General features: G+C 39.1%; 1 protein-coding gene across 4 annotated transcripts in view; it reads left to right on the top strand.

The window, feature by feature from the left end:
- Positions 1-1,573: 1,573 nt before the first annotated feature.
- Positions 1,574-24,623, top strand: part of SMAP1 (small ArfGAP 1) — a 199,561-nt gene continuing 176,511 nt past the window's right edge. For 2 of the 4 annotated variants that reach the window (XM_053904759.1, XM_019417676.2), the window contains exon 1: positions 1,578-1,939. In XM_053904759.1, coding sequence (XP_053760734.1) covers positions 1,822-1,939 — 118 coding nt within the window. In that variant the 5' untranslated portion in view covers positions 1,578-1,821. Of the gene's footprint in view, positions 1,940-24,623 lie in introns of all 4 variants that reach the window. The other 2 variants (XM_019417678.2, XM_053904760.1) reach the window with 2 other exon arrangements.

Raw genomic sequence — 24,623 nt, 5'->3', positions numbered from 1 at the left:
CAGAATTTCCAGGGAGGAGAAAAATGGTGTCTGTTAACTGGTATTGTTGGACTAACCTTCCCCAAACATCCCTTTTTTTCATGCTACCATCCTACTTGAAGAATCTGCAGGTTTTCTGTTGTCAGCGGCATCAAGGCCATATTGCTTTGTCTGGTTCCCCAATTAATTCTGTTGCACCTCACTCACCCAGACTTCTCTCTCACTCATCTTTAGTACCCTTGACCTTTATTTAGTCTGTGTTCCAAGATCCTTGAAGTCTGTGCTTTTGTGCATGCTTCTCTTGCTCAGTATTTTCTTCCTTGGCCCCCATTTAAATCAAGCCAGACTTTAAGATATGACTTAAAAGTTCTACCTCCCACATAATGTTTTTTCTGTTTATTGGAACTGACTCTGATATCCTACTAGTTATTATTTGTCAGAGACACACAGTTTAAGTTCTAATTTGTTCAGTTACTCAGCATCTTCACTGATATCACCATTCAATTGAATTACACAAGAATTTTTGAGATCTTGTGCCAAGAACAGGGATAAGTGAGTATGAGAGTCACCTTTATGCAGGGCCTATGGTAGGAATTGGCCCTGTGGAAAACTAGGACACAGGCCCCATCTCATTGCCTTTCTTAGCATCTGTTCCTCCATAGGCAAGGGCCACGTTTATTCTGATTGCAAAAGCTTCATATTAGAAATTGGTCATATGCCATGATATGCCAAAATAGTCAAATAGCCTCACACAGGGTTCAAATCCCATGAGTCCTGATTGGGGAGCTCCGGGTTCTAATTAAGTGTCTTCTTTCCCTAGTTTTTCACACATTAAAGAACACTGTTTATACAGCTTCTTGTTAAAGTAACATCGCCCAGTGTTTGCCTCCTTGTGAAAGGCCTTTACTTTCCTTATGAAAGGCCTTGTTTTCACGTGTTTTAGACTCTGGAGCCAGACTGCTTTGGATTTGAATCTCAACTCCTCCACTGGGTAGCTCTGTAACCCGGGCAAGTTATTTAACTCTTCCATACCTCATTTTCCACATCTGTATAATGAGAATAACGTTATCACAGGGTTGTGATAAGGGTTAATCAGTTCATAGTTCTTGGCACAGAGTAACCACTCAATGTCAGCCCTTAACATATGTCACTACCAAACTAATTCTCTGGGACTGTTTTCACTATTTTATTCCACTAGTGTCTCCAATTTCTAGGATAGTGCCTGTTTCAAAACTGCAGGTGAATAAACATGGAATGAATAAATGAATGCGGTTAATCACTTTTATTTATGCATTTCCAATGTTGCTCCAGCAAGCGCAAAGGCAAGAAAGCAAGTCAAAGTCACCTCCTTGTAAAGGTCTTCCTTCACCGGGTTTTACCCGAGGGCACTCTGGTACAGTGTGATCTCCAAGGTGGGGAAGCCCACAGCGGGCAGCACTAAATACCTTCCCGTAATCACCTTTGGCGAAGGGCCCAGCGCAGAGATCCCCTCCCGGCCGGTTTCCCGGGGAAGTTCGGCGCATGCGCAGCTCGCCCGGCGCCTGGGTTCCTTCCTGCGGCGCCACCCGGAAGCTTCAGCCCCGTCTCCCCCCTCCCCCTCCCCCTCCTTGTCCCTCGCCGGCTCTGGCTGTGCGTGCGGGGCCGGCCCGGCGAGGAGGCGGGACACGTCGGCGCTGCCACCCGCCGCCGCCGCTCCTCCTTCTGTTCCAGCTGCCGCTGCCGCCGCCGCTTCCTCGGCTGAGTCCGCCCGCGGTCCCGGCGGCTCCAGGTGTGTTCACCCCGCCCAGCTGCCAGAGCCCGCCGCCGCCGTAGCTGCCCTGGGCTCCTCGCCCCGCTTCCGAGATGGCGACGCGCTCCTGCCGGGAGAAGGCTCAGAAGCTGAATGAGCAGCACCAGCTCATCTTGTCCAAGCTGCTGAGGGAGGAGGACAACAAGTACTGCGCCGACTGCGAGGCCAAAGGTAGCGCGGACGTCGCCGCCCCTAGTCGGGGCCTCCTGCGGCCGGTGACCTTCCCGTCGCCACGGCGCCCGGGGCCCGAGCGGACGCCGCGGCTGCGCCCGGCCGGCCCCGGCCCTGAAGGGAGGGCGGGCGCAGGCTGGAGTCGCCCCTCACCTCCGCCAGAGGCGGTGGCGAGGTCAGGCCCGTGGGCGCCGGCACTGGCCCCAGCCCCTTCTCCTCTCCGGTCCCGGGGCAGAGCCGTGTCCGCGTCGCGATGCTCAGACCCCCCCCAGAGGGCCGGGGCCAGAGCCGGGCCGGGAGCGCGGAACGGGGCGACGGCCTGGCCAGGGCTTAGGGTTAAAGGGTTGCCCTCCACCCGCCTCAGCTCGCAGGTACATCCGTGGGTGGGGCCACCCTTAGTCTCGGTCTCCGCCTCGACCCTTCCCCCGTGACCACGTCGTGCCTCCCGGGGCTCCGAGGCTCGGTATCTCAGGTTGGAGCCCTACCTGCCTGTCCACCTGACAGCTTTGTACCGGGCTTTTGCTTCTTCGCGAGAAAGAGTATGGTGGTCTTTTTTTGCTGGTTTGGAGTTTTACTGAGTAAAACCATTGGGGAAGGGTCTTTAGTAGTAGTAGTAGTGATAACTGTTTTTTTAAATCTAGATATTAACCAGAATGAAGAGGAATTTCATTACATGAGTCCCGTGGACGGTGTGCTTATTATGTTCCTGAAGCTTTTAATAATTATATTGTGTCTGACCATTTGCTTTGGGAGAACATGTGGACATTGGTTTGTGTGACCCATAGACGTTGAAGGTGCATTTTTTAAAGATCCAGAGGTGAAAAAAACCCCCTAATTTTAGTTTGTTCCGTTGGAGGGCTTCTGCCTCAGCTTTGAAATAGATACACTATTTTTAGCCTGTATGTTTGGGTTTGGAGATCTGATTTATATTTAATGTCTTCTAAGTAATCTCATGAGAATAAGGTTTCAGATTTTTAAAAAGAAAACTGTCATGTGTTTAGGAAAAGATCTTGCTTATTTGTAAATTGGTTTATTTGGTGAGAAATAAGTAGTTCTCCAAAGCAGAAGTCAGACTTTGAGAATGTCATTTAAGATTTCTGTTATTTGACTTAGACTTTTCCTGAAGCTTTACTGTTCTTACTCAATATTGTGTAAATGAGGCGCGTTTCATTGGGCTGATAATGTTTGATTAGACTAAACCACAAGGCATCAGGAAGTCACTTCACTACCATACTACCATAACAGGTACTGGATCACTGGAAGGTCATGTGGGAATACTGTAACTGACCATGTGTTGAAGCACTTTTCATATGGTACCTTGACTCACCCAAGCTTATATTTATTCTGTGTAACTTTTCAGGTGATGAATTAAAAATGCCTGATTATTGTAGTAAAACTTGTTTACCTCATATTGATTATGTGTGTGGATTTTTGGGGAATACTCTTTTGTATTGAGGCTCAATTACTCATCACTGCACCAGTAAAACGCTGAAAAATGGGGCCTTTAAAAGGCCAGAAAAAGAAATGAGCTGCATTTTGGGTAATAAGTTACATGCTTAAAAAGAGATGCTAGTATATTTTAAATATTCATTAAGTATTAAATAGTAACAGTTTTAGTAAGTACTTTCATTAAGTGTAGAAATAATTGAAAAATAATGTTTGTTTAAATTTTTGTCCCCAAAAAAGTACTTTATAAAATCAGATATTCACTAATGCTTCCCAAAATAATTTATAGGTTTTTAAAAAGCCATTATTTGCCACATGGTAACATTTTCATATCCATCTTTTGAAGTAAGGAGAGGAGAATCATGTACTTTTAAAATTAGGACAAAAATTTTATTTTAATCTGAGGAAAAGGGAGCATTAGTTTTGCTTGCTATTTGTATTGCCACTGAGGTCCATAGATATATATTGCATGAATGTTTTTATTTTGGTTTTGTTTGGTCTTCTGTTTCTGGGTTTGTTTTTGAGAAATGGCGAAGGTTGGAGAGAAGAGAATAGTATCAAGAGTTTGAGGATGCAGTGTGAAGGGCATGAATTCCAGTCATGATTTAGAAAGACCATTACTCTTTCCATGTTGTTACTAAATCTTGAATGATACTAAATTGATCTTCTAAAAATTTATTTTATTTTATTTTAAATATTTATTTATGAGAGAGACAGACAGAGTGTGAGCAGGGAAGGGGCAGAGAGAGAGGGAGACACAGAATCCGAAGCAGGCTCCAGGCTCTGAGCTGTCAGCACAGAGCCCGAAGGGGAGCTTGAACTCATGAGCCAAAGTCAGACGCTTAACCGACTGAGCCACCCAGGCGCCCCAACTTCTAAAAATTTTTTTAATGTTTATTCATTTTTGAGGGAGAGAGAGAGACAGAGCGAGACAGAGTGTGAGCAGTGGAGGGGCAGAGAGAGAGAGGGAGACACACAACTGAAAGCGGGCTGTAGGCTGTCAGCACAGAGCCTGACACGGGGCTTGAACTCACGAACTGTGAGATCATGACCTGAGCGGAAGTTGGAGACTTATCCGACTGAGCCACCCAGGCACCTCTTAAATTGATCTTCTGAATTATTTCACTGTTTTATCTTGATCTTCCAGGAAAAAACATCACAGTTAAGTTTAATTAGTTTAATTAGATTTGATCTCATAGTTGTATTACTTGAAAAATTTGACATGATTGGGCCACTGATATAATTAAATATATTTTGTACAAGTTTTGAGTCTTTGGTATGGTTGAACCCCATTATAGAGCTCTTTAGTAGAGTTCTTGGCTTGTTAAATGATTTTGGATTCATTATTATACATGCCAGACAACATAGTAAATGCAGATAGTGAAATTCTGATTAAGTATATTTTTAAAAGATATGCTAAGGGTCTTATTCTACACCTTAGCTATTATACAGAGTTCCATACTGTATGTATATATATGTGTGTGTGTGTGTGTGTGTGTGTATTAATTTTTCCTCACTAATAAACTACATCAAGCTTTTCATGTATTTTGAAGCTATTTCCTAGTTAACTCAGTTTTCTTTCAAAAAATACGTCCTCCACTGCTCTTTGAGAACAAGTACCAAAGACTAAAGTGTAGGGCTAAAGATTACCCCATTCTGTTGACTTGTAATAGTTGGCAGAGTTATATCAATTGGATTTTGACATTTTCTTACTGAGTCACCAGTGTGTTTCCTGAGTTGACATTATTTAAGAAGTAAGGAGGGAGAGAAGGATGGCATAGGTGCCAGTTTCCTGCTCTTGATTCTACACTTACTAGATCTGTTGAGCAACTAGAGAAAAAAAACAGGCAGATGGGGCTGGACTTCCTCTCCCTGGCCTCATTGGTGACTCTCTGGGAGTTTTAACACAGTTCTATTGGTTATTAGTTGGTGGTGATTTATGGAGCAGTGAGGATTTAGAGCCTCTTGCCAATCTAAAGTTTAGTTTTTAGTATTTAAAGTTTCATCCACGGTTAGTACTAGTTTTGATTCTGAATGTATATCAATTGGCATGAATATGTTGCCTCTTGCCCAGTAAGTTTTGGGGTAGTAAGAAACAAGGTTTTTTGAACACTTAGAGATTGTTTTGTTTCATCTGTCTGGTATTAAGAGGTTAAGTTCCTTGCCCAGATTAAGCACTTATTTCTTCATTCCACAGATCGTGACTTGAGGGGACACTGCTAAACACTGTATTGGATTATGGAGCTAAAATATTTGTGAGACCTAAGGAGACCTAAGGAGTTTGTTCAGAGAGGACTGCATTTTTGCAAATGAGTAATTCCAAAACAGTGTACTAAGTGTTATAATAGTGGTTATAAGAGGTGCCTCCCTCTCTACTTATTTTGGGCTGCTGTCCCATCTCATGTGACTTTTGGTTGTCTTCACGGTTCCTAGAATGCTGCCTCAAGGCCCTTGCACATGCTGTTCTTTCTGCCTGTGAAGTTCTCTAACAGTTTTTTGCTTGATCAGTTTTACATATCATCCCCTTTCTGCTTAAATGTTTCTGGAAGGGAAGTGATTCTCTCTGATTTTCTATATTAGATTGGACTTTCCTTTATATGTGTAAGACATCCTGAATGTTTTATTACACTTAAGTACAGTTGTAATTAAACATTATTTGGGTATTTATTGGGTAATCTATATCCCTGTTGGATTATAGCTATAAGAGAGAAGAGACCTTGTTTATCTTGTTTAGGCTTGTATCCCCTGCCCTCTACACAATGGGTGACATGTGGTAGGTTTAGTGTAACTCAACAAGTATCTTTTGAATGAATGAATGTGAATGAGTACAGAGCCAAGGGCAGGCAGCAGGGTATGTGGAAATAGTTCACATATAGGCGGAGTGACCCTGTTGGAAAATATTTACAGGAGTCTTGTTTGAGCTAGGTTCAGAAGATGGAGTGGGATTTTAGCAGATGGAGAAGGAATTAAAGGACACAGCTGCACACACAAGGTGCATAAGAGGTATTTAAAATAACATAAGAGGTTTCCATGTGGACTTTTTTGGGTAAGCTTTCTCTAAGCATGGTCAGATTTGATGGTGGCGGGTCAGGAAGAACTGAAATGGTGAGAGATTCCAGGCATGTCACTTAATTATCACAGTAGTCCAAGCAAGAGTGTAAGGACCTGAACTCACTTAATGTTGGGGTATAGGGCAGGAAACAGAACAGCTGTAGTTATTTTAAGGAATAGGGTGTTTACATTGGAGAGGCTAAAGGAGCAAAAATTGGGAACCACTACTGGACTTCTGGCTTCAAGGCTACACACTATTACCACTGCTACTGTTACCACCACTGCCATGGCTTCTCACCTGTGGAGCTGGTGAGCCAGCGGACGGGGGAATAAGACTGTGGTTACTGCAACCCTCCAATGTCTTGTTAGACATTTTTTCAGTTGCCCTTACTATAGGAAGATGGTCTTTGCTGAACTTGTGCCTTCCACGTGCAAATAACTGGCAGACTAATGTCCAACACTTTGCCTTCAAGGGAGTCTTCTAGCTTTCTAACCTTTTCAAAAAGTAGAAACATGAAGTGAAGGTTGTGAGACCCAGTCCAAGAGTCTACTACAGGCAGTGAGGATGGAGAACATTTTTCATGAAGTGTGTAATGTTTAAGAGTTCTTATGTAAACTTATTTTAAAGTAATTCATACTAAAAAGTAAAATTCACTTGAGAAACTGATATTTATAATGATGTTGATGCTCATAGGATAAATTCATACAAACAAAATCTTTGATTGTAATTCACCTAAAGAGACCTGCAAATCTGAAAGTTCCCTCAAAATGCTAACCTTCAGGTTTGATTGGTCCGTTCTTGTCATAATTCTGCTGATCTTGAGATTTTCTCTGATGATTATGTGTAGAGCCTGGTGTCAGAGCCAGGATAGAAACCACTGGTCTCTCTCTGACTCATCAGAGCACAAGCAGGGGAGGAGCAGAGAGAGAGGGAGACACAGAATCAGAAACAGGCTCCAGGCTCTGAGCTGTCAGCACAGAGCCTGATGCGGTCTCCAACTTAGAACTGCGAGATCATGACCTGAGCCGAAGTTGGATGTTTAACCGACTGAGCCACCCAGGTGCCCCTGTCTTGGCGTTTTAAACCACAGAAACAACTTGATAGACTTGAAAGAGCACTGACCTGGATTAAGTTAGTAAAGCTAGGTTTGAGTCCAGCTTTTGCCTCTTGACTTACTTGGTGACCAGTTGTCCCTGTTCTCGTTGAACCTTACTACAAAGATTTATTTCAGCTCTGATGTGATCTGTGTTCTTTTTTGAAACCTATGTTTCATATCACTTCTAAGTCAGTATTTACTATTGTTGATTTCAAAAAATTGGTTTTTTTAAATTAATTAATAATTTAATTTTGGGTCTTACAGAACTTTGGATCTTGATCAAACCTGTATACTTTTAAAGCTTTTCACTGATGATTTAGGTCTTTCTGAGCCAATTACCTGGTATTATCTTTAATTATCTCAAGCTGTATCATGTAACCCACAGGAATATTCCTCACAGATTGAAGAATCCTTTTGTTTGAAACTTTTTCCCTAATGCTTTCATGGATTAGAGTAAGATCAAAGAAACTATCACCTGTTCTAGTCATCTACTACAGCCATACTTTAGGACTGTATAGCCATACATAACCATACATTTAGTCATACATAGTACCATATGGAAATGATTTAAAAAATTTCACTAAAAAGAGCTTAGAGGCACCTGGGTAGCTCAGTTGATTGTCTGACTCTTGATTTCAGCTCCGGTCATGATTCCAGGGTGGTGGGATTGAGCCCCACATTGGGCTCTGTGCTGTTGGAAATATGTACTAATTTCATGCTCGTGTCCATTTTGAGTAGTAAATATGAGGACTTTGAGAGTCTAAAGGGCAGAGAATTACAAGCCTTCCAATAATTCTCCATTCGCTGTGCATCCTCCCCTTTCCCCCAACAATTTTTCTTTTTTTTGCCTCCATTTCACAAGAGATCCAAGTGATTGTTTTTAGGAGTGATTGATGATAGACTTTCATATGTCTATCACTGATCTTTTGTAAAGAGTGCATTTCAAGGACCAATGATCAGCTAAACCCAAATCTTAAAAAGAAAATAAAGGAAATTTAAAACCTCTCTGGGGCATTATATTTAGGATAACTTTATCTTCCAATACAGGAACATTCATTAAAAATTATGGTTTAGTCTAGATGTTTTTTAATTGATGTATTTCTACTCTTGAAAGCTGCTTTTAATGTAGGGTGGTGATGGTGCATCGTGCCAAAAAACTAGCAGAAGTATGATTTTTGAAGTGAAATGATCATCACTAGTATATTAATTTCCTAATGCTGCTATCAAAAATTATCACAAACCTAGTGGCTTAAACAACACAAATTATCATCTTACAGTTCTGGAGGTTAGAATCCAAAATGAGTCTTCTTGAGCTAAGATCAAATGTGTTCCTTTTGAGGCACTAGGGGAGAATCTGTTTCCTTATCTTTTCTAGCTTCTGGAAGTCACCTGTGATGTTTGCCTCATGGCCCCTTTTGCCATCTTCAGTGTGTCATCTTCAGATCTCTTTCTGCCTTTTTGTGTTTGCATCAATACATCTTCTCTGGCTTTTGTAAGGACCCTTATGATTACATTGGGTTTATCTGGATAATCTAGGATAATACTATCTCAGTGTCCTTAACTTAAACACACCTGCAAAGTCTGCTAGGCACTATGATAATTTATAAGGAGCAAATAAAATACAGTCTAAAGTTTGTCATATTATTAGCCAAAAGAATGCCCCATAAGTACTTTTAGCTCCAAGGAGCTGTACAACTTTTTGATTCTGTGACATTGGAATTTTTTGTTGTGAGACCTGTGGCTCACTTCCTAGGACTTGAAAAATCATTGTTTGGGGGAAATCCCTGATTTTAATGGCTTCCTATTGTGCCAAAATGAGTTATTGCTCTATTAATATGCCCCTTATAAACAAAGAAGGGTTTTCTCGAGTTTATGTCTTCTCTTTTTTTTTTTAATGTTTTTATTTATTTTTGAGACAGAGAGAGACAGATTATGAACAGGGGAGGGGCAGAGAGAGAGAGGGAGACACAGAATCTGAAGCAAGCTCCAGGCTCTGAGCTGTCAGCACAGAGCCCGACGTGGGGCTCGAACTCACGGAGTGTGAGATCATGACCTGAGCTGAAGTTGGACGCCCAACCGACTGAGCCACCCAGGCGCCCCTATGTCTTCTCTTAATGATTCTTTTGTTTTTGACCTCAGGAGAGTGATCCTTTTACTGAGATTAGCTTGCTCCAATCTAGGGTTCATGATAGTGGGATATATATTTGAATAGCTAAATCAGAAGAAAACTGTGGATTATTTTTAATGGCAAACAGTGCAGCATGAACTTGATCAGGAGCCTTCACCACTACACCATATCTTTGTCAAAAACCAAAACACTGCACACGGGGTAAAACAAAGCAGAAAGATGAGTTTATTATAAGGCTTTTTACCTGCAAGTCAGGTAACTCAAGGCTGTGGGAGCAGTGAGTTCGGAGTTGCTCACAGACTAAGGGATTTTTATGGGATAAATACAGAAGTTACTTGGTTGCCTAGTGGTCTTGTTTCTTATTTGGATTTGGGTAGCTTGGTTAGGAACAAGGAAGTTCATAGATGGCCTGAACAGACTTGGTGTTTGATGATTGGCTGGTGTCCTTTACTTATTTCTGAGAGAAGAGCTGTAAGTTTCTGTAAGATTAGGTTAAGTTTCCTTTATGCATTGGTGTTGACTGTGTGCAGTTTGTCCTTGACATAAGTGACTTCATTTTGGTTTGGTTCTACACCTTCTAGACTTAAGAGTATGAAATCACATCTTATATAGATAAAATTTAAAATCAGATTTGACTGGGCTTTAAAACTCCTTAATAGTTTATATGATTTTTATGTCTTCAACTGTGTATAATTATTCTTATGGAAACAAGAATTTCATTACTTCAAAATAATTGGGCTTCATTAAAGAAAAGAAACAAAGGAAAGTTTCTGCATTTCAAACTGTTCTACTTAAAGTTAAATATTGTCCCTAGTGGTGAATGGCCATAGGTGAATACTCAGGTTATTTCTCCTTGACAGCATTCCTTTTTATAATTTTAATATTAAATTTGTGTAATCTTAATAAATGTTGATATATTTATTAATAGAGCTATATATGATGACTATTACTTGATAATAATGTATATGAAGCATTTATAGAGTTTGATATATAGTAGGTAGTCAGTAAATGTTGCATTTGTATCTTAAGTCTTGTATAAGACCTATAAACATTTTTGTTTTCTTTTTTCCTCCAATTATTTTATTATTTTTTTAATGTAAGTATTTTTTTTTCTTTTTTCTAAGTTTTAATTCTGGTTTAGTTAACATACAGTGTTATGTTAGTTTCAAGTATACAGTGTAGTGATTCAGCAATTCTGTACATTACTTGGTGTTCACCATGATAAAGGTATTCTTTAATTCCCATCACCTATTTTCACCCTCCTGTAACCATCAGTTTGTTCTCTATAGTTAAGTGACTGTTTCTTAGTTTGTTCTTTTTCCATTTGCTTGTTTGTTTTGTTTCTTAAATTCCACATATAAGTGAAATCATATGCTGTTTTTCTTTCTCTGACTTATTTCCCTTAGCATTATAGCATATATAGCATATATCTAGCTCCTCCAATTACTTTTTAAGAGAATTGTTCAAGGTTTCAGATGTAAGAAAACTCCTTCCTCCTCCATATTTTCCCTAAGTTTTATTGTTGTGAAATTTTTCTGAATTTTGTGTTTTTTGTTTTTTTTTTTTTTAACTTAGAAGTTGTAATTGACTATGAGGGTTAACTTTTGGTTGTAATTATTGTAGGAAGTAAAAACAAACAAACAGCTATCCAAATATTTGATAGAGACACATTCTCTTCTTTATAATGTGGTTTCCTTTTCTATTTGCATTAAATTGTTATTTTTTACAAGCAAAGGTTACTAGTCTCTTGTTGCAATTACTCTCTCCATATTGTGAGATTACAAATGATTTTTTTCATTGTGGAAATTTTGCTCAGCTATTCTACAGAAGCAGCTTCCCTTCTATTGTTTATTTACTGAAAATTAGTTGTTACTTGGGATTTGTTTTTTAGCGGGGACAATGATTTTACTTCCGTAGATGAGACAAGGCTATCAGGTGACTGCCTTCTTTTTTGGCCTTTTATCACTTGTCCCAAATTTATGGCAATTATACTTTGACTGGTTTTAACTTAGTTGGTAAAATATGCCTGTAAACAACAGGAAACAAAGGTTTTTGCCTAAAATAAATGTTTGTCTAGCTTTCAAAAAAATAGTTGAGGGGACTTCCAGTTTCTAGTCTGGCTTTAAGACTGGAAGGAGCTTCAAGTCTCCACTCCATCCTAACAAGTAAAAAGCTCAGCAAACTGCAAAATCAACATCTCTTCTTAGATCGTAAGTGAAGTCACAGGGCAAACTGCTGTCCCCAAAATAGGAGGGACAGGCGAATATAATCACAATTCAATAACTCTGTGGGAACCAGTACTGAGGTAGGAAAACTATTGACAAATTGCTGGAGGCTCACTGTGGACAAATATAAGAGTCAGAAACTCCAGGAGGACACAGTTACGGGTAAGGTCCCACACTTTGGTGAGTTTTACCACCAGGAGCTCAACACAGTGAATATGGGAGAAAAACCTATGCTTCTGGCAGGGGAAGGAGAAAAGGAACCATCTTGAAATACACCGGAGCATTCTGTTCTTACTTAGCAAGGTCTGCCTTCTGGAGAAACTGTTTAACTAGAGCTTAACTGACTTGGGGAAGGGAAATATCTAACTCCAGCCACCTGTAGCCTTTCTCAGGAGAGAAGGGAAATGCCAGTTTCAGTCTACTCTAGCCATCCTGTCCCATGGGGGAAGGGGACAGCTGTGGTAGGGGGACTGAGATTTGTGAAGCTCACAGTACAGAGACAGAGGCTCACTGAAAGAGTGAGACGTAATCATAGAACTATGGAATGCTTCCCACCACATTACTAAAACTGTCTACAGCAGTTAATTTTATCTAGCACATCATATCCAGCTGTCAAGAAAAAATTACAAGGCAGGGTGCCTGGATGGCTCAGTTGGTTGAGCATCCGACTTTGGCCCAGGTCATGATCTCAAGGTTCATGAGTTTGAGCCCCATGTTGGGCTTTGTGCTGACAGCTCAGAGCTTGGAGCCTGCTTCAGATTCTGTGTCTCCCTCTTTGTGCCCCTCCCCAGCTTGTGCTCTGTCTCTTTATCTCTCAAAAATAAATAAAAACATGAAAAAAATAAAAAAAAATTACAAGGCGTACTAGAAGGCACAAAAAATAGTTGAGGTTCTTAAATTTCACAGTGAAATTGTTTCACATATCAGAAGTATGGTTACAGGCTACCAGCTCACCTTGTGACATCTAAATATAGTTGGAAAAACATGTAAAAATACTTTCATACATTAAATGAATGTGTAAAGCATATGTAAATGGCTAAAGTTACACTATGTTCAGTTTGAATAAACTTGTTAATATAAATGGCTAAAGTTACACTATGTTCAGTTTGAATAAACTTGTTCACATCAAATCTATTCCAACCTCTTCCAGTTTAAAAGGTTCTGAAGTTTTGTAGACGAGAGTATCAGTCCCAAATAATACTGTTACCCAGAGCTAAGGGACAGATCTGTAAACTTCTGCTGCTCAACTGAACTATAATCTTTATAGTAGATCTCAAATACTCATACTCAAATTATTTTTAGAATTCACATGAAGTAAGGAGCATTATACTCATCAGTGACATTTCATATATGTATGCGTCCCTTGAAAATAGTTTACATGGAGGTTGTAATTACTCTTTATATTAAACCTTGGCTTAATATTTCTTTACCAAATCAATGATTTGAAAAAGTTGGGAGGGGGACCCTTCTAAGTTAAAAGAAACAAGAGATATAGCTAATCACAGTCTATGGTCCTCGAGAGGATGTTTTTGGAAAAATATATTTACAAGAAAATTTTGTGGTGAAGCACTGTTGTGGGAAATAGAACACATTATTAGATGGCATTGAAAACTTATTGTTAATTTGGTAGGTGTGATAATATTGTGGTTATGGGGAGAAAATTTATATTTTTTAGAGATTCATACTGAAAAAGTTAGAGGTGGTATCTTGATGTCTGAAATTACTTTCCTGTACCTCAACATAAAAAATGAAAATATGGCTAAAATGGCAAAATCTTAACAATTGTTGAATCTGGGCAGTGGATATGTGGGTGTTTGTCGTGCTATTCTTGTTTTCTGTTCTGTTTTTGAAAATTTTTGATAATAAATATTAAAAAAAGATTTTAGTTTTTAAGAAATAAACTCAAGGTACCAAATAAGTACATAAAAAATGTTCAGCTCTCCTTGGTTGCAGGTTTTTCTTTTTTTCCATTTGGAAGGATAGCACTAATTAACTAGTCTTAACTGATAGTATGTTTCTAGATATTTATATAATTCTCTATCAAATGATATCAACATATATCAAGTATTCTGAACATGCTCAGAGTCTGCATAAACATACCAAGAGAATAAAAGAAGTTAAAAAAAATCAAACTATGATTACAAAAACAGTGTGATTAAGGAATAATTACATAAACTTTTGGCTCTTCATGGTAGACCCTTAGTGATTTTAGGTTGCTGGTCAGAAAAAGGATTATCATGGAGCTGTTTTAGTGCTGTGTAGCTGTTAAAAAAGCATTTGAAAATACAGTAGTGAATGCTCTAATTTTACTTCTCCATCATCCTGTTTTTTAAGAATATGTTAAAGAGAACTGCCACAAACCATCACAGTACATCAGAACCTCTAATGCTAATCACTATCTTGGATTTTATCCAGGGGTTACTTAAAGAAGTATTCATTTCACAGGTACTTTATGAACACCTATTATGTGTAAGGCACAACTGCTAATTGCTGTATGAATTGAAGTAGTGTAAGGTATGTGAATCCTTACAAGGCTTCTGTTTAGGACTTTCCATTGTAGGACATAGAAACAGAAGTAGAATCAGGTGCTTATGAAAGCCCTAGAAGGGGTAGAAAAGTAGGCTCCATGCTGACGGAGCCTCTAGGACTGACTCCCAGATCACAGCAGAACTGACCTTCCAGGGAACCATTAACTCAGAGGCTGTCACTGAACTGTTGAGTCTAAGAAAACACCAAATTAGCTGTAGCCCAGGGATTAGAAAGCTACATCTGCCTTACAATACCGGTAAACTGGTAAGTAGGTACTGGAATGTGGGGTCTGTCATCATCTGTGTCAAAATTGCTTCACACCCATGAAGTGGGAGACTAGACATTCTATGATCTTCCTGCAGAAAATAGCTAAAAAGGAGAGTAGTTACCGCACTTTTGCTTTCAAATATGGCATAAGTGCATCTAATTGATGGAAACGTTCTCAGTCAGAACTTTATAAAAGAATCTGAGAAATAGAGTTTTTTAGCCAGGAAGGCACACCAGAAATAGGGTGGAATAGAGGTTGTGTGAGCAAATCAACAGTATCTACCATGGTTTCTGTCTTAGCTAGTTGCATCAGAATGAATAGAATGTATGTAGCTTGAGAAGGAAAGAAGTAGAAAGTCCTCCAGCAGCCATTTATTTTTTCTTTGTCTTTGGCTCTGTCTCTGGGTCTATAACACATGATTCTTTTTGCCTGCTTCATTCTTTACTGACTGCTTTCCCTTATTCATATGCTTGCCTATACCTCATTAGTTCCTAAGTCTATATGACCTGTTATTTGGCTTCCTAGAGGTGGTTGTCTTTTTCTTTGGGTCATATACCATATTCCTGGGTGAGATGAACTGGCCCAGCCTGGGCCATGTGCCTACCTCTGATCATTGTAGCATGGAGGTGATGTGGTTTGAAGTAGTGGGGTTCAGAGCTAATGGGCAAGAAAGAATTCTTGAGACATCTTTGGGAAAAGGTGGTTTTATGAAAGCATGGGGACAGGACCTGTGGGAAGAAAGAGCAATACTGGGGTTGTGAGGAGTGACTGATTATACAAGATTTTCTATCCTGTGGACAGGAGGGTGATATTAGGGCTTTAGGAAATTGAGTCTATAGATTTCTGGAGATTGCATTTTTTTTCTTTCAAATCATTAAGACAGTTGCAAACTGATGGAGACTCTGCCCTGCATGACCTTGATCTCTATCAGTTAACCATTTGTTTTTCCTTTTGTTCTTGGGCAGCCTGAGGAATGCCTGAGGAATGGGGGGTAGTGATTGTGGGGTGTTAGCTTGTGCTTTGCCCTCAGCTTGCCTTTTGCTCCCTCATCATTTCCCCCCTGAACAATTTTGACCCTTAAATCTCTAAGGTTGTTGAAGGCAGAAGGTCTCATGTTCTGTGTAGCTTCTTTCTGCTGAGTAGGGGCGTAGAGATGTCCCTACTTTTGGCTTGACATTGATCATCTGGGGAGTTTATATATATGAGTTAACCAAAGGCAGAGGCAGCTGAATCCATTGTGGACAGTAAGTATCTCTGTGGGTGGTAAGGATCATCGATGTGAAATCATTGTAGTGATGGAGTCTTGGCACCAAGTAGAGACATTGAAAAAGCCAACATACTAGGTAGGATTAATATGGCTATAAGGAATAAGTCCAACAGAGAGACCCCTAACAGTTGACCATAACCCCCCCTCCCCCCAAACCAGTAACTTAACCAATCATTTAAAGAGAGAGAAGGATTTTATAGAGCCTCAGTTTGGGTATCCGTATCTTTTAATAGGCCTGTGACATTTTTGTGATAATCTGGAGTATATATACATCACTCTCTTAATAATGGCATATGTACCACCTTGTGGTGCTGTTAAAACATCTAATGCCATTCTATTTTGTAGAACTGTTTCATGCATTTGAGTTTATTTTCTTTTTGAGAGAGAGGGAGGGAAGGAGGAAGGGAGGGAACGTGTGTGTGCATGTGAATAAGGAAGGGACAGAGGCAGAGGGAGAGAGAGAATCTTAAGCAGGCTCCATGCCCAGGTTGGAGCCCGATGCAGGGCTTGATCTAATGGCTGCGAGATCATGACCTGAGCCGAAATCAAGAGTCAGATGCTTAACCGACTGAGTGACCCAATTGCCCCTGCATTTATTTTAGTGTTTAATAATGTAATGCTGTTTTGAGAGTCATTTAAGGCCTTAATTGTGTAACAGGTGTTATTAGCCATCATATAGACTCTGTTTTGTCTATATGATGTAAGCGTCAGATAATTAATAAGAGGCACTTTTATAGAAACAAAAGAAAAATATACGTTAATGGATAGAGCAAATTATAAACCCAGTGTTTGAGTCTCGAATGCTGCCCATGAAAAGATTTTTGGATGTCAGGCTTGAAGGATCCTCAGATGGAGTGGGAACAGGCAGCTGGAATCAGATGGGTTTTTCTGGTTTGTAATTCAGATGTATCTGGTGATCCTTTTGAAAGGCCCATTGTAAGAAGGAACTGTCAGTATAAATTGGGGAAAAAAGAATGAAAAAGTACTACCATCACTTTCCTTTGAAGAGAAATTTGAGGTCTTCCATAGGTTCACAGAACAAGAAGGGCTGTTAGTTTGCTTATTGGTTTCCTGTGAATGACAGGTTTTATTTTAGATATATGAGCCTGTGAAGAGTGTCCCTCTAATGTTACTGCAGTGGGTGTACATAATATGACCTGGTAGAGGCCTTTCCTTTTGAAGTAAATCCCCTGCTGTATTAGACTTTCAATCCTTTAAATAAACCATGTCTTCTGGGTTTTTATAGGGTGGGTTGCCAGTAGCTGTCAGATTAGGTATAGGGAGGATATGGTTTACATATTCATTTAGAGATTTATGAATTAACCCACCCTCAAGTTAATAATTTAATAAAGAACTATAGTCTTTATTGATTGGTCTACAGTGAGAAAAGACATTTCATATACAGTTGTTGGGAATCTATCCCACTTTCCACTTATTCAAATAATCATATGCTGATGGGGTCTTATTATTATCCCCACAGAATAACAAGCAAGAAGATTGTCAGTACATGAGCTGTTTCTCTGAAGTTTACCTCAAGTTGTCCAGCATCAGTTTTTAGAGCTTCTAGGAAAAGGCAGTTTTAGTTTTTAATGACTTTAAAAGTTAAGAGAATGGAAGAAGATTGGAAACCTTAGTTGGAGAGCTATAGCCAAATACTTGAGGAAACAAGAAGAATTTAGGTTATACTGTAGTTTATAATAAATAGTATTAAAATTTAGTATCTCCAAAGATGTGTTATTGAAACATAGTTTTCCCCTACAATTACCCTCATTTCCAGAGATACCCAAATCAAGACTAATTTGTTTATAAAACAAGTCCAGTTTAATTGCTTAGATAAGCTCAGGAAGAATAGCGATTGACCATGTAGATCTTTTAAAATTTGTTTTGCTGCACCTTTTCATAAGGAATCTATATTGAACTTTTAGTAGCCTATCTAGGCCAGAAGCCAAGCCAGATACTTGCTATCACACATGCCTACAGTACCTGTAGACTTGGGCAAATTTCTCTTCTTGAGGTCTCCCAAATATCCTGAGCTTCCTGCACTTGCCAGGAAGTGACATTCTTTACTCACCTGGGAACTCTGTAAGCAAGGTATTAGGCCAACATTTCCAAGGGGCTTTATGCTTCCATGTGTCATAAAGTCAGCTTCAGTTCCTTAAAGCTGTTTGGTCATATCCAAGTCTATGCATGTCTCTCAAAAATGACATTCCAGTCAAAGCCTAGGTAAAATAACCAATGTTTCCAATGGTGTCCTGTTGCAAGGAGAACAGATTCTTCTTGAACTTTTGCAAATGACTATGATTGCCATAGAAGAAAGAATACTCACTGAGAGTTTTCTGAATTTCAGGGGGCTTAGGTAGACAGAAAAGTTAAATGCTTCAGTTTGTTTACAAATGAATACTTTATCACATTTCTGTAAATCATAGATATTTTAAGAGAAAATGTGCTTAATCCAGAAGAGTAAACGTTAGAGAACCAGCAGTGTTTCAGACAAGAGTCACAGAAGTTATAATCATCTTCAGTTCATTTAATTTCATGTTAGTAATTCTTGTTCAGTTTGAACACAGCTTTTAATTAGTTCTGGAAATTCTTACCCATTTCAGTTTTATGATTTTAAAAATATAAAAAACCTGTATTTGTTCAAAAAAAGACCTTTTTATGAGTTTCCTTGAAGATGAAACTTATTTTGAAATGACAAATGATAATTGATAAGGAAATTCATTTATTTCTGTGACACAGAAAATTTCAGTAATCAAAATGTTAAGCGATGTTCTTACACCAGAACACATTAAAACTCAGGAATTTCATTTATGAATGTATGTATGTATGTATCTATTTATGTATCTATTTGTATAGTTATAGCATTAACCAAAGCAATACAACCTAGGGCTTATCATGATTTGTTTGATAGTTCTTTCCAAGTAACTTAACATACCAAATAAAAAGTCCTAATTGGTCAAAGAGATTTTATTTACAATTTAAATCTTGAGGAAATTTGTTGAAGAACCTGAGAAAGTTTAAAGCACATGCCTGAGTAGGATTATAGATCATTACCAAACTTTAAAAGTTCAAATTATTTAATCAAGTGACAATAAGAGATTCCAAAAGCAAATATGTAGGGTTATATAGTTGTTAGCAAAACTTAGCCCCTTTAACATTGAGAAGTTTAAACCTTAATAAATCAAAGACCTCATAAAAACAAAACATAGAAACTGGGTTTTTTTGTTTTTTATTTTTGGCAGATAAAGACGAAGAGAAAAAAATGTTTACATTTTCTTATCAAGAGCAGACCAACAATCCAAGAAAAATGTCTTTTCAACCAAGAGAAAGCAAGCAGACTTTCGGTCTAATGCCAATACTTGTAAAATCCATTCATTTCAACCTTAGTCCATCCTTACCACACGTTAAATTCCTTTCCAAAGATTTCCCTTCATAAACCTTCTACAAATTTCCTTTACATTAGTTTTCATCCCAAGCCTTTTCCCTCCAAACAACCAGTCTCATTTGAGGACAAAATTATTTTCTTTTACCTTCAACAAAAATGTATTCCCATTTCTTAGATCTTTCTTACACATACAGAGTTGCTTCCCTTATTTCCATCAGTCTTACATTTTGCAGAATTTTGAGTCTTAGAAACCTTAGTCTCCAGTGAAAACTAAGCAGTAACCAACCAATTCTGAACTGTTGTACTATAATTCTTTAGATGGCAAATTTCTGAATCAGTTAAGCACAAAGCATGTTTTTTCCGACTGATTTAAATATCTTTAGTTTCTCTGCAGTAAGAAGCCCAAAACACAAACCTATGTTCATTTAGTATTTTATCTTATTTAGAAAAGACCTAGATGTCCAGTGAATTCAATCCAATTTATCATCTAAGCAAAACGTTAAAGTTTCAGGTTACCAAAGACTTTGATAGCTATCTTCGTAATTATCCACAAAAACTTTGAGACAGACAAAATTAACCATCATTTTAAGTCATCCTTTTGCTAACAAATTGCAGCAGAGATATCACAAGCTTTTTTGACCTTCAGTAAACCTAGGTAGAATAAAAGTTTCAACTAGTTTAAATACCAAATTATATTCCACCTGGGTCTGCTTAAAAGTTAATCCATTTTTTCCCCTTTCTTGATTTTTATCTGGAGTACTGGTGGGGAATTCTGAAGTGGGCGATGTTAAGTCCAAAAGTGTGCTCTTTGCTCCTTGACATTGAGGGTGGGAGGAAGACCCAATGGTGCTGCAAGCACAAGGATGGTCAAGGAGCCATTTATGCAAGCCGCACCCAAGGTGGTTCAGAAACAGGAGGAGGAGGAGGGGAAGGCTGAAGGAGGTGAGGTGCTCCCACGAAGGCTGGAAGCCAATGAAAGTCCAGAGGGCAGAGAAAGGGGTTTCCCAGTCTTCCCAGGCAGATAAGCAGATGCAAGTTTTTTCCAGCAACAAATGGAATTTAGGGCAGACCATGTCAGGCCTGAGAAGACAGGGAACTTCCCTAAACAAAAGGAGTTTCGGTAGCTGCTTGGGAATATTCCTTAAAGTCCCTGTCCCAAGGTAGACTAACCACAGTTGGCTCCAATTTTAGCTATTAGCCTCAGAAATGAATGAGGGAGAAGCCCCCCATATACCGCTAATTTAATCTGGGTCTATTCGGTGGAGCAGTGAGAGATAGTGTCCCCTTCCTTAGGGATGGCCTGTGTTTCCTGCAGCAACCTGGGTTTTATTAGGAGGAGGCCTGTTTAGACAATTGTAATCCAGTATGTCAGGATGGAGTTTATCAGCTTGGTTCTGCAAGAGTTCCTTAGGTCTGGGCCCTGATTTAGAACCCTAAAGCCCTGGACCTAGGGTACCTCTGTCTGTTTGCCCTGTTTCCTGCAGGAGAGGTATAATTGATAGATCCTACTGAGGCCATGCAGTGTTACAGGAGATCAGTCCTTTCTTAAATTTTGCAATGTGAATTGTTTCCAGTGGGTTAAAAGGCATTCCAAGGGGGAGTCCTTGGGAACGGAAGAAGCCTAGAGAAGGTCTGTTACCAAAAATCCCCACTGACTCCCTGGTGGCGTCCCATGCAGGATATGTCAGAGGTTCCTGGTGTCACGAGCCGCCGGAGGTGTCCCTTGAATAACAAATCATTATTGGTCACTGTTCCACTGTAAAGGCCCTGTAGGGGGAATTACTAGTGTCCCTCCACTTCTCCATTGCATTGTAGAATACAAGTGGGTACTGGTGAATGGACCAAAATACCATGCTGTGGCGTACCATTCAGGCTGTGCCAGGAAGGCTATGAAGAACCCATCGTTTTTAACCTATGGAAAACATTAGAAAAGTTTTACAAGGGGGAGTTACCTAATTTTATAATTTAAGTAGTTAGTAGGGGACATTCATGGAAAACAGTAAAGATAAGTAGTCTTTTACAGCCAACTTCTCTAGGAAATGGTGCCTGATTTGGCTTTAATTCAGTTGGGTACTGGTTTTGGCCATTTTCAAGTGGAGGTCTTGCAGCCAGAAGTGGCTAGACCAGGGATGTGGAAGGGATCACATTAGACCAATGAGGATGTAACCTCACACGGGAGTCTGAAGATTGCCAGTTGCTCTGGTGACTTAGGTGGCTGTCCTGTTCTCAAGACATGAATAAGGACAGGAATAAAGAGAGGACATCAATGTTCTGGGTCTTATTTCCATTCTGGCCAGGGTACTAACTTCCAGCCAAAAAACAGACTTCCTCGTCCCTGTATAGTAGCCGTGGGTTAAGAAGATTGCAGCCTGAATAATTGACATGAAATGTTCCAATAAGATGATACTCCTTGGCATGCCTGGATGGCTCAGTTGGTTAAGTGGCCGACTCTTGATTTTGGCTCAGCTCACGATCTCACAGGTCTTGATTTTGAATCCCGCCCTGAGCTTTGCACTGACAGCATGGAGCCTGCTTGGGATTCTCTCTCTCTGCCCCTCCCCTGCTTGTGTTCTATCTTTCTGTCTGTCATAAATATATAAATAAATAAGCAGTAAAAGAGAAAAAAAAAAAGGCCATACTCCTTGAAGAGCCCCTGAAACGAAAGTAAAGGGAGAGGAAAGGAAGTACTAAGTTCGCACTGAGGCTCAGAGTCCAGATGAAAAGACTCAAAGCCTCACTTTGGGTGCCAAAATGATGTGGTTTGAAGTGTTGGGGTTTGGATCTAATGGTTAAGAAAAAATTGAGATGTCTTTGGTGCAGAAAGGTGGTTTTATTAAACAATGGCAACAACACCATGAGCAGAAAGAGCTGCACTGGGGTTGTGAGGAGTGACTGATTATATAAGAATCTATCCTGTGGCGGGGAGGGTGATGTTAGGGCTCCAGGAAATTGAGTCTGTAGGTTTCTGGAGATTGCTTTTTTCTTTTAAATCATTAAGACAGTTGTAAACTGATGGAGTCTCTGGCCTGCATGATCTTGATCACTATCAGTTAACCATTTGTTTTTCCCTTTCCTTTGTTCTTGGCCATCCAGGAGTGCCTGAGGAATATCATAGATACCCACCTTGGTGGGTTGTGGTTGTAAAGTGTTAGCTTGTGCTTTGCCCTCAGGTTGCCTTTTGCTCCCTCATCAGAGGCAGGAGAGCTGCAGGAACAGCAAGTAGGAGTTCCTTTTCCGTGGCTAAGAGCAGACAAGTTCTCTAAGAAGGAAGAGTAGTTTATATAGTTAAAATATTAATGCACGATTTAGAGGAAATTTTGATTCAAAACACAGATGAAATGGTTAGTTTGGGACAGGAGAAAAAAATCAGGAAAAATACAGATCAGTTTATGTGGAAGGAGAGTAAGAGGGATCTGAAATCTAAGGGACAGTTAGGTGGTGAAGTCATTTGCTGAGAATAAGGATAGTGGGACTTTGTAGGGGGATTTAAATCTATTCTCTGCATAGAAAACTTGCTAATAGTATGAATTTTAAAATAATTTAAAAGTATTTTAAACTAATATGTTCCCTTATTGATGGGCATTTGCTTTCTAACATGGTTACGAAGAGTCCTGTTGTCAAAGCTTTGTGTACACAAAATTATTCACAATAAGATCTTCTGTGTAAAAAGTGTATGTTAGAGTATGCTGATTAAAGTGTGTTTGAGTTGTATTGCCAGGAATCTTGGGGCCAGTTTACCTTCCCACCAGTAGTGTACAAAGACTGGCTGACCCTGTGCACACAACCTGTCACTGGGTGTTCATGTTTTTGAAAAGTTTTCTTAACATGATTGGTGAAAATTTTATGATACTTTAATTTCTTAAAATTAATCATTTTAATGGGCTTATTCGTCATTTTTATTTTATGATTTGTCCCCTTCATTTTGGGAGCAGGGGTTGGCTGCCTTTTCCAGATTTTTCTCTTGATCAGTTATTAGGCACAACACAAAATTCAAGGCAACATTCATACCTGTGAGTATAGTGGTAGGCCACACCATTCATTCCTAGATTCTATAAGCAATGAATGAATCTTAAGATTCATTAAGTGATGGTGGAGTACTTTGGGAAGATTTTCAGGCCCATATCTACGTTTTTTTCTTTTTTCTTTTTTCTTTTTGGTAACCATAAAATTATAGACAGTTTAGAGATAGAAGAGACCTGTCATGTGCCTAGTCTGATCTCCTAGTAGAGCAATGAAACCTATCATGAGAGATTAGAGGACTTGCTCAAAACTTTGCAACAATGAGAGAACTTGGGAGTAAACCTGTTTCCTGGGCTATTGCCTTCTGAATCCATAAATGAATGTGTTACTCTTCAGTTATATAAAAGGTAACTCTCAGCTTTTTAATTTTTTCATTTTCTTTACATTCACAATCTATACAGTGAGAAGGGTTGTAAGTTATGCATTTTTATGCTTAACCAAACCCTATCTGTGTAATAATAGGATGTTAAGAAAAAAATTTGGAAATCACAGGAACGGTTACATATTAATTATTTAACCGGTTTTTTTTAAACAGTGATTTGGCAATAAATATAAACATATTTCAAAACTTAGAATGTTGGTTGGTGTCTGCAGTGTTATCTAAAAGCAAATATTATCTCGTGAGATAAATCTGTAAATAGTGCTGAGAATAAGCTTTAAAAAGAGGGATTTTTGTCAATATTGGATATCTTTGTGCTTGAGAGGGAAATTTTGCAAATACAAAGCACTAAAATATTTGTGAAAGAGCAAACAAAATAAAGGAAAGCTGTAATATGCTTGCTCAAACTTTTGAATTTTTAAGCTGAATTTTTTAATGATGCCATATCACCTGAATAAAGTAAGAAATAGGTTTGACAAGGCTTAAACTTTAGTAGGACAGTCAGGCGAAGCATGGATTGTTCTTAAAATTAAGCTTCATTTCATTTTTCCCTTTTATTTTATACCATCCTGATGACTAGTGAATCCTTAAATTATTACCACCATTTAATTTCTTTGCCACAGTAAATTAACATTTGAAAAATGGCAGGGGAATGCTTTTTTGTTTTTGTAGTTTTTGTGGATTTTAAAGTTTTTCAGTGTCCTTGTAATATTTTGAACTAATGTACATATTCTTTCTTTGAAAGTTTTAAGATAAAAACAGTTATATACTATATAATAACGTTTCCTCCACAGTATTCTTCCTCTAGTTGACTGTGGGTTGGCAGATTCCTTGCTCTGCTGTTATCCTTGAAAGGACATTACTTTGGTAGCTAAAAAGCATGGGCTTT

The sequence above is a fragment of the Panthera pardus genome, unplaced genomic scaffold (assembly GCF_024362965.1).
Source record: "Panthera pardus isolate Hobbes unplaced genomic scaffold, ASM2436296v1 HiC_scaffold_17, whole genome shotgun sequence".
Taxonomy (NCBI): Eukaryota; Metazoa; Chordata; class Mammalia; order Carnivora; family Felidae; genus Panthera; species Panthera pardus.
The sequence above is the reverse complement of the archived record's forward strand: the minus strand, read 5'-3'. Positions and strand labels throughout refer to the sequence as shown.